This window comes from Chlorocebus sabaeus, chromosome 24 (assembly GCF_047675955.1).
Source record: "Chlorocebus sabaeus isolate Y175 chromosome 24, mChlSab1.0.hap1, whole genome shotgun sequence".
NCBI classification, from domain to species: domain Eukaryota; kingdom Metazoa; phylum Chordata; class Mammalia; order Primates; family Cercopithecidae; genus Chlorocebus; species Chlorocebus sabaeus.
In genome coordinates, this window is record NC_132927.1 from 72,625,414 (window position 1) to 72,639,500 (window position 14,087).

Below are 14,087 nucleotides of genomic sequence, written 5' to 3' on the forward strand. Positions count from 1 at the left end.
GATGTGTGAGAAAGCGGCACAGAAAATCAGGGAAGATGTAACTGTTCCTCATAACAAGGGGGCACTGATCTTCAATCCCTTCTCTTTCCCATAAGGCCAAGCCACCATCCCTACCATCAAGGGCTGGAAAAGAAAGAAGACGAGAAGAATGAACAGGTCTGGAGATGAGGAAACTGCAGTGTGCTGTGTTCGAGCTGGCCCAGCCACTGGGCAGCAGTCACAGCTGACGGCAGCAGCACTGGGGGCCTGGGTACCCCAATAGTGCCCACTGAGCGGGGAGGGAAGGGTCAGGAAAGACACACAACGACTGGGAAGGGTTGACAGAGAAAATAGGTAGAAAATCCCCACAAAGGAACAGACAGACAGGTATAGCCAGGTTGAGATACGTAAAGGAAAAAAAGCAAAAGGATGATATCCTATTGGTCTGGCACAAACACGCCATAACACTGCTGGAAAGAGGGGACAGAGGAGAGAAAGAAGGAAGAAGCTAGAAGAAAAGGAAATTCCTGCCAGGGAATCGAAAGAGAGATGAATTTTGAACCAGGTTACTATGTGCAAATAAGGGGGATGCAATTAGATGGAGACCACATACCGATAAAAACACCAGCTGATGATTTGGCAGTGCAAAGAAAAGCTGATGGAACCTCACGATTACCAGTACACACACATCACAGAACAATCTTCAAAAGTCTAAAATAACTTCATTTGCTATTAAAACTAAATTAGTTACCTAAAAAACACAGGCTGATCCCTAAAAGATGCTTCTTCAGCAGAGAAGCTCTTCTCTTCCGTGCCATTCACCACTTCCACTGAATTGGCACTATCATTCTGGGAAGGTTGTTTTGGCCCAGGGAAAGAAATAACTAGATTTGGCTCCTTTGAGGTACTCAAATGCCTTGGCAAACTGCAGGTGACATCAGCTCCAGGAGACTTTTTAACTGAAAATGTAATGTGCACGTTTGAAAAATTAGATATGCTTCTTCTGAGCAACCATTTAAATCAAACTTGATCTAACTTGTTTTCCTACATTTTATTTAATCAAAATATGATTCTTGTTACAGAGAAAATTTGCTTTCACCTTTTAAATTATTACTTTTATATAAACAGCATTCGCAAAAATCAACAAAAATAAACACAGAACACATTTACATAAGTGGGAATAAATATTATAAGTACAGTCTCAAAAAAGCCTCATAACAATCAAAATCAATCCAAGTACTTGGTATAGCCTTTTCAAACTATACATATTTAATACCTTCTGGATCTGGAGTCATTTGAAGCTCTACTTCTGTAGAAAGACTTGTGAAGAAATCCTTCAGGAAGAACAAGGCATCCTAAAATTAAGAGATGTAATTTTAACTAAGGAAGAAAAAAAATCACCTATTTCTAAAACTATGAAACAAAGTATCTTAAACTCATATATTTTACTCATTGTTCAAATATAGCTACAATTTACTGAATCCTTTCTCTATGCCAGACATTATTCCTATTCTTCCCCCAACCACATACACACACACACAGATACACACTTCCCTTTTAATTCTCATAACTGTATGAGGAAATTAATTTATAGGTATGAAAACTGAGAGAGAGAAGTTAAAGATTACAAAGGTAAAAAGGACTAAATCAAAGTACATTTGAGTTTTCTTAGAAATGGAGCACTCTCACTCTTGGCACTAGCTCTCATTCTGCATTGTGGTGATAATATTACCAACAATCATGTGCTGGACATTTTTTTTTTTTTTGAGATGGAGTCTGGCTTTGTTGCACAGGCTGGATTCTGGCTGTTGCCCAGGCCGGAGTGCAGTGGCGCGATCTCGGCTCACTGCAAGCTCCGCCTCCTGGGTTCATGCCATTCTCCTGCCTCAGCCTCCCGAGTAGCTGGGACTACAGGCGCCCGCCACCACGCCCGGCTAATTTTTTGCATTTTCAGTAGAGACGGGGTTTCACCATGTGTACACTTTTAAGTGTCTTCAAAGTTTCAAATGACTTACTTCTGCTTGTATCATACATTATATTGCCTTAATACATTTCATCATTGAACATGATATTCAAAATAATAAAAATAATCAATTCAGTGTGGTCTCTCCTGAAATTACATAATTACAAACAAAAACTGCATGGCTCCATCTTCACATTGTATGTACATGCCATATTTGCCCATTATTGGCAGCTTCGTTTTGCCTATCTCACTCAAACTGACAAATATATCTTCGAGGATATATTTGTATACATGCCTAAGCCTGATCTTATTCTTTTCTTTCATTAAAAAAAAAATCCTAAACTGGCTGGGTGCGGTGTTCACACCTGTAATCCCAACACTTTGGGAGGCTGAGGCAGGCAGATCATGAGGTCAGGAGTTTAAGACTGGCCTGGCCAACACAGTGAAATCCCATGTCTACTAAAAACACAAAAAATTAGCCAGGCGTGGTGGCAGGCACCTGTAATCCCAGCTACTCAGGAGGCTGAGGCAAGAGAATCACTTGAACCTGGGAGGCAGAAGCTGCAGTGAGCAGAAATCGCACCACTGCACTCCAGCCCAGGCAATAGTGTGAGACACCGTCTTAAAAAAAAAAAAAAAAAAAAAAAACCAAAAAACCTAAACTAACACAAAACATTAATACTGTGCCAAAATGATGCAAAGTGAAGGGTCAAAATATGTGGTGGCACACCAAAACAGTTTGACAATTCCAAAAGCTCTGTCTACTGATCACATATCTCAGAAGTACAAATGATGCAAATGAGAAGGATATTCTAAGTAACATGCATATGGGAGACTAAGCAATGGACTGCAGAGCAAGCAGGTGGTTTCCACAGTAGTGGAAATATTCTGGTTCTGAAGCAGGGTAGTGGGTTCATGAATTGTTCATTATATTGTTATGCTTTACATATATATTCATGTATGTATTTTATATATTATTTCCACTATACGCATTTAATATATATAATTCCTATTTTACCAAAGATTACATGTTTACAGTTTAACAGCACATAAAATATATTCTTTGGCCACTAGATGGTGATATTTTAATGCCATAAATGGTGGGACTCCATGATTACCTTGAAAAAAACAGCAAATTTTCAAGTATCAATTTGCTCTTTAAGAAAAAAAAAGGGGGGAACCAAAGAGACAATAGTTTCTACTCATTTTTCACCACAAATGCACAAAACAACAGATAAAGAGATGCTAATCACCAGCTTTTTAAAATGTTCTCAAAATTTTTTGATTTTAGTATATATGCTAAACTCTTTACAAATCAGTAAGATCAACAACTCAATTTTATTTTATTTTATTTTACAGATGGGGGTCTCGCTCTGTCACCCAAACTGGCGTACAATAGTGTGATCATGGCTCACTGCAGCCTCCACCTCCTGAGTTCAAGCAATCCTCCCACTTCAGCCTCCTGAGAAGCTGGGAATATAGGCAGGCACCACCATGCGTGGCTAATTTTTTTTCTATTTTTTGTAGAAACAAGATCTCACTATGTTGCCCAGGCTGATCTTGAACTTCTAGGCTCACGCAATCCTCCTGCCTTGGCCTCCCAAAGTGGTGAGATTACAGGCATGAGTAACCCGCACCCAACCCAAACAACCCAATTTTAAAACTAGCAAGACACAGACACTTCACAAACACGAAAGAAAATACACAAATGGCTAATACGCACATAAAAAGATGTTCAGCATCACCTGTTATCAGGGAGATTCCATTTAAAACCACAGTGTACACAAAGCATACCAGCTCAAATTTTAAAAACGACAATACCAAGTTTGGCAAGGCTATGAAGCAGCCGCAGCTCTCATGGCTATTGGTGGGAATGTGCCATGCAGCAGCCACTGTGAAGAGCTGTTTGGCAGCTTCTTAAGATAGCTCAGCATACACCTATCTTATGACCCAGAAATTCTACTCTTACATGTGTATTTATTCAACCAAGATAAATGAAAACATATGCCCATAAAAAGACTTCTACATAAATTTCCTAACAGCTTTATTCCTGAGACCCAAAACCATGCAGCAACCTCAATGTGAACCAGCAGGTAAACAGATAAACTGTGGTATATCCACAGCGAAATCCTACTCAGCAATAAAAATGAATGTGGATACATGCTACAACATGGATGGATCTCAAAGACTTAAGGGTAAGTACAGGAAGTCAAGTACAATTCCATTTACATGAAGTTGCAGAACAGGAGACAACTAATCTATGGCGACCAAAAGATCAGTTAGTAGTCACTTTGGGATGGTGAAGATGAGCTACGAAGGGACATGAGTGGAGTCTTCAGGGTAAGGAAAATGTTCTATATCTCAACTGGGGTAGTAGCTACTCAAGTGTGTAAATCTGTGAAACCTCCACTGAACACTTAAAAGCTGTGCATTTTAGTATATGTAAATTATATCTCAATGCAATCAATTTTTTAAAACTTTAAAAACTTGTTTATGCTAAACTTTGACTGTAAAATATGTCTAGTTTGAAGATCTTATGATACATGATATTAATACTGCACTATGACTTACAGTGTTAAAAGAATTCCTTTTAATGTCACAATCAAGGAAGCAATGATGATGAAAAACACAATTGTGCAAACTGGTGCTCTGTGTTCATCCTATACAGCCTGGGTTGAGCACTTACTTATCTTATTTAGTAGAATGGTCTCCCAATCCCAGTCCACAATCAGAATAAGGCTTTTGGTACCTTTACAAAAATCTTCACCTGCCGAGCTCCACTACACTCCTTAAGATTCACCTTGAATGTCACCACCTCCAGAAAGCCTTTCCTGAGCATCCCTCACCCTTCCAAACTCCCAGTCTAGGTTAAGAGCCGTCTTCTGGTCAAGCATACCATCCCATGCCTATCTGTATCACTTGTACTCAATCACAGCACATCAAAACTATCTCTTTATGTCAGTCTTCTATAAAGAGATCCTTGAAGATAGAGATGTCTTATTCATCTTTGTATCCCCAGCATCCTAGCATAAAACCTAGGACAAGGTAGGTATTCACCAAATGGTTTTGAATGAATTGATACACTTTACCTGCAGAGTTCCCAGCAGTACAAAACTAAAATGGACAACAGGCTAGCAGAGTCAGGAAATCTGGCCCCCTTCCTATTTTGAATCTCAAACTAGTTGTATGACCTCCATCATCCACTTATCCACCAGATGGGACTCATTCCGTCTGCAATGCTTATTGCCTGCCCTATAGGAACACTGAGCTTTGGAAGCAGTTGCACTTAACTTCAATAGCAATGCAGCTTTTTCCAAAACATGAAAGAATAATGTGTTGCTTTCATACTTTACATGATTCAATTAAGATGAGTAAGTGGGGATGTGCTTGGTTAGAAAAATAATACTCAAAGCATTATCATTCACCAACTGATTTGTTTTCACAAGAAAAAATAAACAAAAATATTTGGTTTTCTACTCAGATGACCATTTACTATCCCAAAATATGCTATAGCAATCTTAAAAGAGGCAAACTAAAAAGAATTTTTGTGTTAGGTGATATAGCTCGTTAACACTTACATATTTGTAGTGTGGCTTTTTTCCTAGCTTTTATGTCTTAATGAATTATTTCTCATTCTTCCTCAGGATAGTCATAAAATTTATTTCCCTGATGGTTCTAAGATTAATAACTCCCCACTTTAAAATCATAACACCTTATAGTTCTAAATAAGAAATTATGTTCAATATTAAATTAAAAGTCTGTTAAAGAAAATTAGGGCGGGCACAGTGGCTTATGCCTATAATCCCAGCACTTTGGGAGGCCAAGGTGGGACGATTACTTGAGCCCAGGAGTTCAAGACCAGTCTGGGCAACATAATGGGACCATGTCTCTACAAAAAAATAAAAATAGAAAATTAGCTGGACATGGTGGTATGCATCTGTAATCCCAGCTATTCAGGAGTCTGAGGCGGGAGGACAGTTTGAGCCCAGGAGGTCAAGGCTACAGTGAGCCATGATCTACACTCCAGCCTGGGTGACAGAGTGAGACACTGTCGGGGGAAAAAAAAAGAAAGAAAATTGGATTTCCTAAGTTTGGTAAAGTAATGCCAGAAAGATGTATCTTACTCAAAGTCTTGTTCACACTGGCGATTTCCACAGATCAATTTTCCCACAAATATTTCATTGTATTTCCACTAGACCAATCAATATATGGATAAATTTAGTTAAAGTATGGATATCAAAATATCTTCTTTTCATAATGATAAAACATAAACCTTAAGTACTGACTGGCAAGTCTAATCTAGCTCAGAGGCTATAAGCATTAATGTAGAGCTATGCTAAGCTTCTGTACTTCACAGTACATTTTCTCTAAGACAGTGCCTATTTTTTGTTTATAAATACTATTTTAAGCTCATTCTTGAAATACTTGTTACGTGCTTTTATTCAAGTTTTATTTAAACAACTAATGGACATTATTCAATCAGTACTATTTGAGCAAATTAATAACATCCACTCCACAAATAAATACTCTACTTTGAAACCTGAGCTCATATTAACACAATTTCTGTCAAGAGGGTTTTGTTATTTCAAAGCAGATTAGTTAAAAACTCCATTTATGTTCTGCAGTTATCATATGCTATGTTATTATTAAATAACAACAGTTAACATTACTGATCCCTAACCTAGTGTGTCAGGCACCCAGCTAGATGTTTTTCACACACACTAATTTATCTAAACTTCATTTTAAAAGCATTATGATACACATATTACTACTTCTCCCATTTTATCAATGAAGGAACTAAGGCTTGGAGGTGTTAAGTAACTTACCCAAAGCCATACAACTTAGTAAAAGCTACAGAACTAAGACTGGAACCCAGGTCTGACTCCAAACCCATGCTTCTCGCCATGATATTACTATACCTTGGCTAAGCATCCTATTTTCATACACCTTGGGAAAAAGTTTCTGGAAGAGGTACCAGCTATGTTTTAAACAGCTCTCTGGGTCAAAGCAAAGTCCAGAATTTGTTGGGATGCCTGCTAGAATATGGGAAAGTGGATTTCACTGTGCCCAATCCCAATTTTTTTTTAGGGAAAGTCTAAATCTCTGTTGTTTCTGACTTCTTTATGTATACCAATTTACTCATTTCTCATTTTGCCCAGCCCAGAAAGAATTCTCTTCCAGATGCTTCAATGAAGACAGAGCAGCATTCAATTCATCAGGGAATCCTCTAATACACTCTGAAAATATATGCATATCTGAACTGGGAGTACAGTACTTAAGGATTAGAGAACAAGAAGCAGGTATTAAGGTCTACATCACACCATGAGTAGGAGACTGGGGAATAACATCTAATGATGTTTACTCACCCACAGTTCAGATTCCAAACATCTAATGAATTTGCCCTATTCTTTATCAGAAGTTTGCTTTAAGTATGTAATCGCTATAAAAGTTCAATAATGATAAACATTGCAATTCCCTTATTCTGAACATGCAGTCTATATCTAACTGTAACAGCAGGAATCACGCTCATGCTACAAACCTGGTCAATATTGAGGCGGAGCGGCATCAGCGACACTCTCAAGCAGCACTCCTGTGGGGACCTGCCAGATTCTGGACACACATGTAAGGCTTTCACTGTCAACTAGAAGGCAAGAAAGAGAATAGCATTTTTCCACAATAATATGATGACCTTCTTCTCTTTAAAAATGAGAAAAAAAAGAAAAAATCCTATTCCTATACTGTATGAGAAAAAGAGGAATTGTTCACCCTCTTTTCTTAAAAGACTGAATCAAACATTTTTGGGTCACATGCCCCTATCAATAATCTGATTAAAGGCTGGGCACGATGGCTCATGCCAGTAATCTCAATACTTTGGGAGGCCAAGGTGGGAGGATTACTTGAGTTCAGGAGTTCCAGACCAGCCGGTGAAACATACAAAAACCCCATCTCCACAAAAAACAAAAAATTAGCCAGGCATGGTGGTGCATGCCTGTAGTCCCAGCTACTCAGGAGGTTGAATGGGAGGAAGTTTGAGCCCAGGAGGTTGAGGCTATATTGAGCCACGATCTGCACTCCAGCCTGGGTTACGGAGTGAGACACTGTCGGGGGGGGGGGGGGGGGGGGGGCGGGGAGGGGAACTGCTTAAAGATATAGACTCTCTTTAGAGGAAAAATTGCAGATGGATAATATTGTACTTAGTAACAGGAGTTTACTGAAACCCTGAAGCTAACCATAGGCCCATATTCCAAAAGCAAATTCTATGAAGGACCTCCAAAGTCCTGAATGAATCATTTCTACCTTACCAAGATGTAAAGAGTATTAGAAATCTGGAACACCTTCAGCAATACTACATATTTTGTACAGATCACTACGGACTTCTAGTTTTCCTCAGATATCAATTTATTAGCAATTAGAGTTAATGGACCCTAGAAGTGACATACAAAATAATTTTTTAAACATAAAACTTTAAGCAATACATTCAAAAGGGATTTTCCACATTAAAATGAGAAAAGATATCTAGTAATTTTCCCTACTTTAACTCTCCTGCAGTTAGATATAATAAAAACACGTTTCCAAAACTAACATAACAAAACAATGAGGTTAACTCTTACCATGTTAGAGTGAGCTTTTCGAGGCATTTCTTTACTACAATACAGGTATAAAAATTTATTCATTTGTGATGTTGCCAAACGATCTCGAATCTCAAGATCCTGAACAATGAACACCTGCCGGGAGACTGGGTGTTCTGAGAGGCTGGAATCACAGTCAGGTTTGCATGGGGGGTAGACTTCATGCTGAAACTTCACCTTAACAGATAAGGAGAACGAACGTGGAACAATTCTTTACATTTTATTAAACTGTATTTTCTCTTTAAAATGCAAAATATCACTCATCTTTCCTTTGAATTCTACCTCAGCTTACGATTCCACCTTCAAAAAAATCAACAACATGACATTCCTTCACTTGTTCACTCATTTATTAATCTACAGTGCTCCCTGCTTGTCCAAGGTTTTGCTTTACACAGTCTGTTACCAATGGTCAACTGAGGTCCAAAAATATTACAATATTCTGAGACCAAGAGAAACACCTTTTACATAACTTTTATTGTAGTATACTGTTATAACTGTTCTATTTTATGATTCATTATTGTTAATCTCTTACTGTGCCTAACTTAGAAATTAAACTTTACCTTAGGTATGTATAAATAGGAAAAAACACAGTATACATAAAGTTCAGTACTATCTGCAGTTTCAGGCATCCACTGAGACTATTACCATGTATGCCTGTGGATAAGGGGGACTATGTGGACCCTACCATACACAGAGAAGCTTGACTAACATTTCTTATTTGACCTTGGTAAAATCCCTTATTTCCAAGGAAAATTCTCAGTAGGAATAAGACATAAAATTATTATCTTGCATACCTATGAAACTGCTTTAGAATGAATCAACAGAGGCAGGGTTCAAGTTCCAAAAGGAGGCACAGAAATGATTAAATACATAGAATTGTCATCACTACAATGTTGCTATGCTAACTATCCTAAAATATGACACTTGGTACAATCTCAGACAAGCTGGTAGAATTAAATGCATGTGAAGCCATCAGTGGTCTGGCTCTACTGGTCTCTAGTCATTCACAAAGGACCTGCCAGATGCACTGTCCAAACACAGGCTTTCCCAGACAGATGCTCTAGGGCGGCATCTCCTCAGTCTGACCCTACCTCAGACTTCCTGAATCAGAAACTCTGGGGTGGAGTCCAGAAACCTGTGTTTTAATAAGCCCTCCAGGGGATTCTGAGCTTGCTCAACTCTGAGAACCACTGCTCTACAGGTAGCCCAGGCAAACAAAAATAAAAGAAAAACACCTCAGTCTTCTTAGAACATTTGAGAATGAAAAAGAGGTAAGAGTTTTATACAAGATCCTTGCACTTTTCCAATCCAAAGGGTTGGGACTTAAGGCTCAAGACTACATGGTGGGGGATAACAAAAGAACCCCCGCAATGTCCTACTTAAGTGGATTTTTCCTTTCAAATGCCATCTTACCTTACTGAGCTGTATTTCCATTAAAAAGTCATGGTTTCTTCCTTTTCCCCCACATACTGTATTACGTCCATGTCTTGTGGGTGTGTGAGAAGGCGAACTGTGCGGACTACTAAAATGAGCAACAACAACAAAAAAAACCTTTTTGTTAAAGGAATATTCAAGGAAAGTCAATGAATCACATTAAGGAAAATGATAAGATGAAAGACAAAGTAAGAGTACAGAGCTATCAGAACACTGCCACAAATTACTAGAAACCAAAACCGTATCTTCTTTACTCTGGAGACATTGAAAACACACATTTTATTATTGTCATTAGAGTAATCATCTGCTTGCTAAATACTCAAAACTACCAGAAAAGCTAATCATGGTGCTGGAATCCGTATCACAGGATACACTTAGAAATAAGACCTCCTTATAAGCTTCTTGTTACCTTGGAAACCCTTTACAGTCAGAGCACAAGTCCTTGGAATCCCAACTAATACACAAAATAATTATAGTAAAGTTCGATGTGTTTTAAAATCACTTTTAAGTAGAAAAAGTTGCTGAACCATTGTGTCAAATGTTACTGCTCCATGCAGCCTCAAAGCCATACCCCACCTCAACAAGGAAGTCTGTCCCCTACACAGATTCTGTCCACCTGATTCTCTCCCAGCAACCGGCACACTGCACTTGTCTCACAGGCGCTCAATGACCATTAACTCTCTGCTCAGTGCCCTGCTGGATGCTGGGGACAGGGTTTGCCCGGGCCCCGCCTCTTGACACACTTCTTGCATTTCACTGCCCTCTGTCACTCACATGACTCACAGGACTTACTTATTTTTGTGAAGTAAGTACATGGTAGATACCTGAAAATTTCTGCTGAATGAAAATGATGAAAGTCAACATTTTAGTAAAAATACGAATAATACAAATAAGTTCACAATTGGAAAACTGTAAGAGTGACATTTAAATTACAGTTTTTAATATTACTTTATTAATAATTCTTAAAACGATAAATTCTATTTTTTTCTCTCTAAAGGGGAAATGGAAAATTCTATTTATTTTTCTATGAAAAGAATATATTGGCCTGCCAAATAAACTTATATAGTAATTAACTTACATATAACTTTTAGCCGGAGAAGTGGGAGGGACTGTTCCAAAATCCTTTCCTCCATAAAGATGCCAGACAAGAGAGACCTCCTTCACCACATAGCGAATCACAGGAATGGGAAAGTGTAAGGGGGCTTTGCTCGTATCGGTCTTCTTAACAGGCAGACTGAAATAATTGTCTCTTATCACAATTGCATCATCAACCATGATTTTTATAACTGGTTCCTCTTCCTTCTCCTAAAATAAACAAACAGGTAACACATACTCTCTTTTCTAATTAGAAAGAACTGATTATGCAGCGCATCTCAAGGGGCATTCTTGCTTCTACATTCTTTTTAATAATTCCAATATATAAAATAACGTGCTGATTACTGACATTAGTCATCACAAAGATATTCTGCTTCATTAACCATAAAATAAACTCTCTTTTTTCTACGTAAACTACTCCACAAGGATTTTTTATGGTTTACAATTCTGCTTTCACTACTTGTTTGATAATAAAAAAGCAAAAATTTAGTGTGTTTTTTTTTTTTTGGTTTAAAGTCAATACTGCAAACCAAAAGTTAACAAATTTCAACACACAGATGATATTACCATGTTTTTAATAACAGGTTTATCCTGAGTTTGATTGTTTGGATTTTTAAAAATTTAACCAGAAGGTTCTCAGAATTTAGTAGACAAATACAGTCACCAACTGGACAATTCCTGGAAACTTTCCAAATACACACACACACACCCTTGTATCTATACATACACACAAACACACCCCAACCATCAGCCTTCACACAAACCACATCTTATCTTTTCCAATTCTTGGACTAGCAATTCTGTGCAGCAGATCCTTCTGCCATTTAATTTCATGATCCTTGAAGAGTCATCTTACTACATAAAATATCTGTAGTTCAATAATCTATGTTGGAAATTTTGCAAATAACATTCTTCTCTGAGTCTCTAGATGTGTCACAGAAATAGTAAAGTACAGTAACCATTTACAAACTGTCAATAGTATATTAAAAAAACAAAGTAATTCTGAACTATAAAGAATTGACAAAATCAACAGAATTTTCTCCAGGTACTCCTTTGGTCAATCCAATTTGTAACACCATTCAAGACTTCAATAACGTTATTAATTTATTACCTGCATGGCTGCTTTTGGTGCAAAAAGAATGCAAAAGTCATCATTCTCAGTAGGTACGCCTGTCATTGCATCACTGATGAAATGGTGAGAGAATGAGGCATAGGTGGGGCCGGGCTCCTGGGATACATTCCCACTCTCATCAGGAAACAGGAAGAGGTCTGAACAACATGGCTCCTGAATTTGAGATTTTTCATTCAAAACACCTAGATAAAAAGATTACAACATTTTGGCACACTTTGAAATATCAACAACAACAAGCATTTTAACCATATGTCAGATATATGTTGTGTGCTTTTATCTGCAATATCTCATTTATTTCTTAAAATAAGTCTATGAATCTGAGGCTTAAAGACAGCTTAAGTAACATGAACCAAAACACCTCAACAAGAGTCAGAAATACATAAAAAACCACTAATAGGCCAGGCATGGGGGCTCACGCCGGTAATCCCAGCACTTTAGGAGGCCGAGGTGGGTGGATCGCCTGAGGTCAGGAGTTAAGAGATCAGCCTGGCCAACATGATGAAACCCCGTCTCTACTAAAAATACAAAATTTAGCCGGGCACGGTGGCGCACACCTGTAGTCCCAGGTACCTGGGAGGCTGAGGTAGCAGAATCGTTTGAACCCGGGAGGCGGAGGTTGCAGTGAGCTGACATCACACCACTGCAGTTCAGCCTGGGTGACAGAGCAAGACCTTGTCAAAAAAAACACAAAACAAACAAAACAAACAAACAAAAAAAAACCTAATAAAAAGATTAATGATAAATTTGAAATGGCAATGTCATAAAGACAGTTTCCTCTCAGTTAGTTGGCGTTGGGGAAGCTCAGGACTTCAGCAGTTGCTAGTTAGTGTTGAGTGGAGTTTTGCTTTAGCCAGGATTTCACCTTTGACAATTCTGTCCTATGGGCGGAGCTCTGGAAGAAACTTCTTGGATGATATTACAATGGGAGGGGAAACTGGTTACATTTAGCAGAGCCTTGCTGAGGGGAGAGAAGAATAGCTGTTGAGCAAGCATTAGGTTGCAGAGGAGACAGCGATTCAAGTAAGAAAAGAAGACCACTACCTGGGGCCTGGGATACCCAAACTGGACACCTAATCTTAGGCAGCTATCGCAAAAGATTACATGTGCACCAAAATCTGTATGTCAACATATATTTTAATATGTTTATATTACATATTAAGAGTCACTCATACTCATTCTTTCCCCATTCATTCATTAAAACCAAACACTGTGATGGGGCTGAGAACACTAAGCTGAATCAAGATACATTTTGGCTTTAAGAGATTCACAGATTAGATTTCAAATTCTTCTACAGCAGTACCTCAGAATTACTCATCCTTACAGGTACCCAGGGCCTAGTACAGAATCTTGTATATTGAAGCCACCCAGTAAATAAACACTAAATATTCTTTCCCATGTAATTAAGGTAGCTGCTAATATATATACATATATACACACACACACAAATATAATATAAATACATATATAAATTTATTTATTTATTTATTTATTTTTGAGACAGAATCTTGCTCTATTACCCCAGCTGGAGTGCAGTGGCACAATCTTGGCTCACTGCAACCTCCGTCTCCTGGGCTCAGGTGATCTTCCCACCCCACCTAAGCCTCCCAAGTATCTGGGACTACAGGCGCCTGCCAACACACCCCACGTCTAGCTTTTTTTTTTTTTTTTTTTAATTGGAGACATGGGGTTTCACCATGTTGGCCAGGCTGGTCTCAAACTCCTGAGTTCAAGTGATCCACCTGCCTCAGCCTCCCAAAGTGCTAGGATTACAGGCGTGAGCCACTGTGCCCAGCCTAGCTGCTAATATTTATTACAAATACTGTAGTACATAGAACACTAGAAGTCCCAGTTTGTT

The 14,087-nt window shown here is 38.4% G+C and overlaps 1 protein-coding gene across 2 annotated transcripts in view; it reads right to left on the bottom strand.

Annotated features, from left to right (window-relative positions):
• ATG2B (autophagy related 2B) overlaps positions 1-14,087 on the bottom strand; it is a 78,917-nt gene that overhangs the window by 9,470 nt on the left and 55,360 nt on the right. For both annotated transcript variants that reach the window (XM_007987767.3, XM_007987766.3), the window contains exons 30-36: positions 12,212-12,414; positions 11,084-11,310; positions 9,985-10,093; positions 8,554-8,748; positions 7,482-7,583; positions 1,256-1,334; positions 731-938 (exon numbers count right to left, since the gene is read on the bottom strand). In XM_007987767.3, the coding sequence (XP_007985958.3) occupies positions 731-938; positions 1,256-1,334; positions 7,482-7,583; positions 8,554-8,748; positions 9,985-10,093; positions 11,084-11,310; positions 12,212-12,414 (1,123 nt within the window). The remainder of the gene's footprint in view (positions 1-730; positions 939-1,255; positions 1,335-7,481; positions 7,584-8,553; positions 8,749-9,984; positions 10,094-11,083; positions 11,311-12,211; positions 12,415-14,087) is intronic.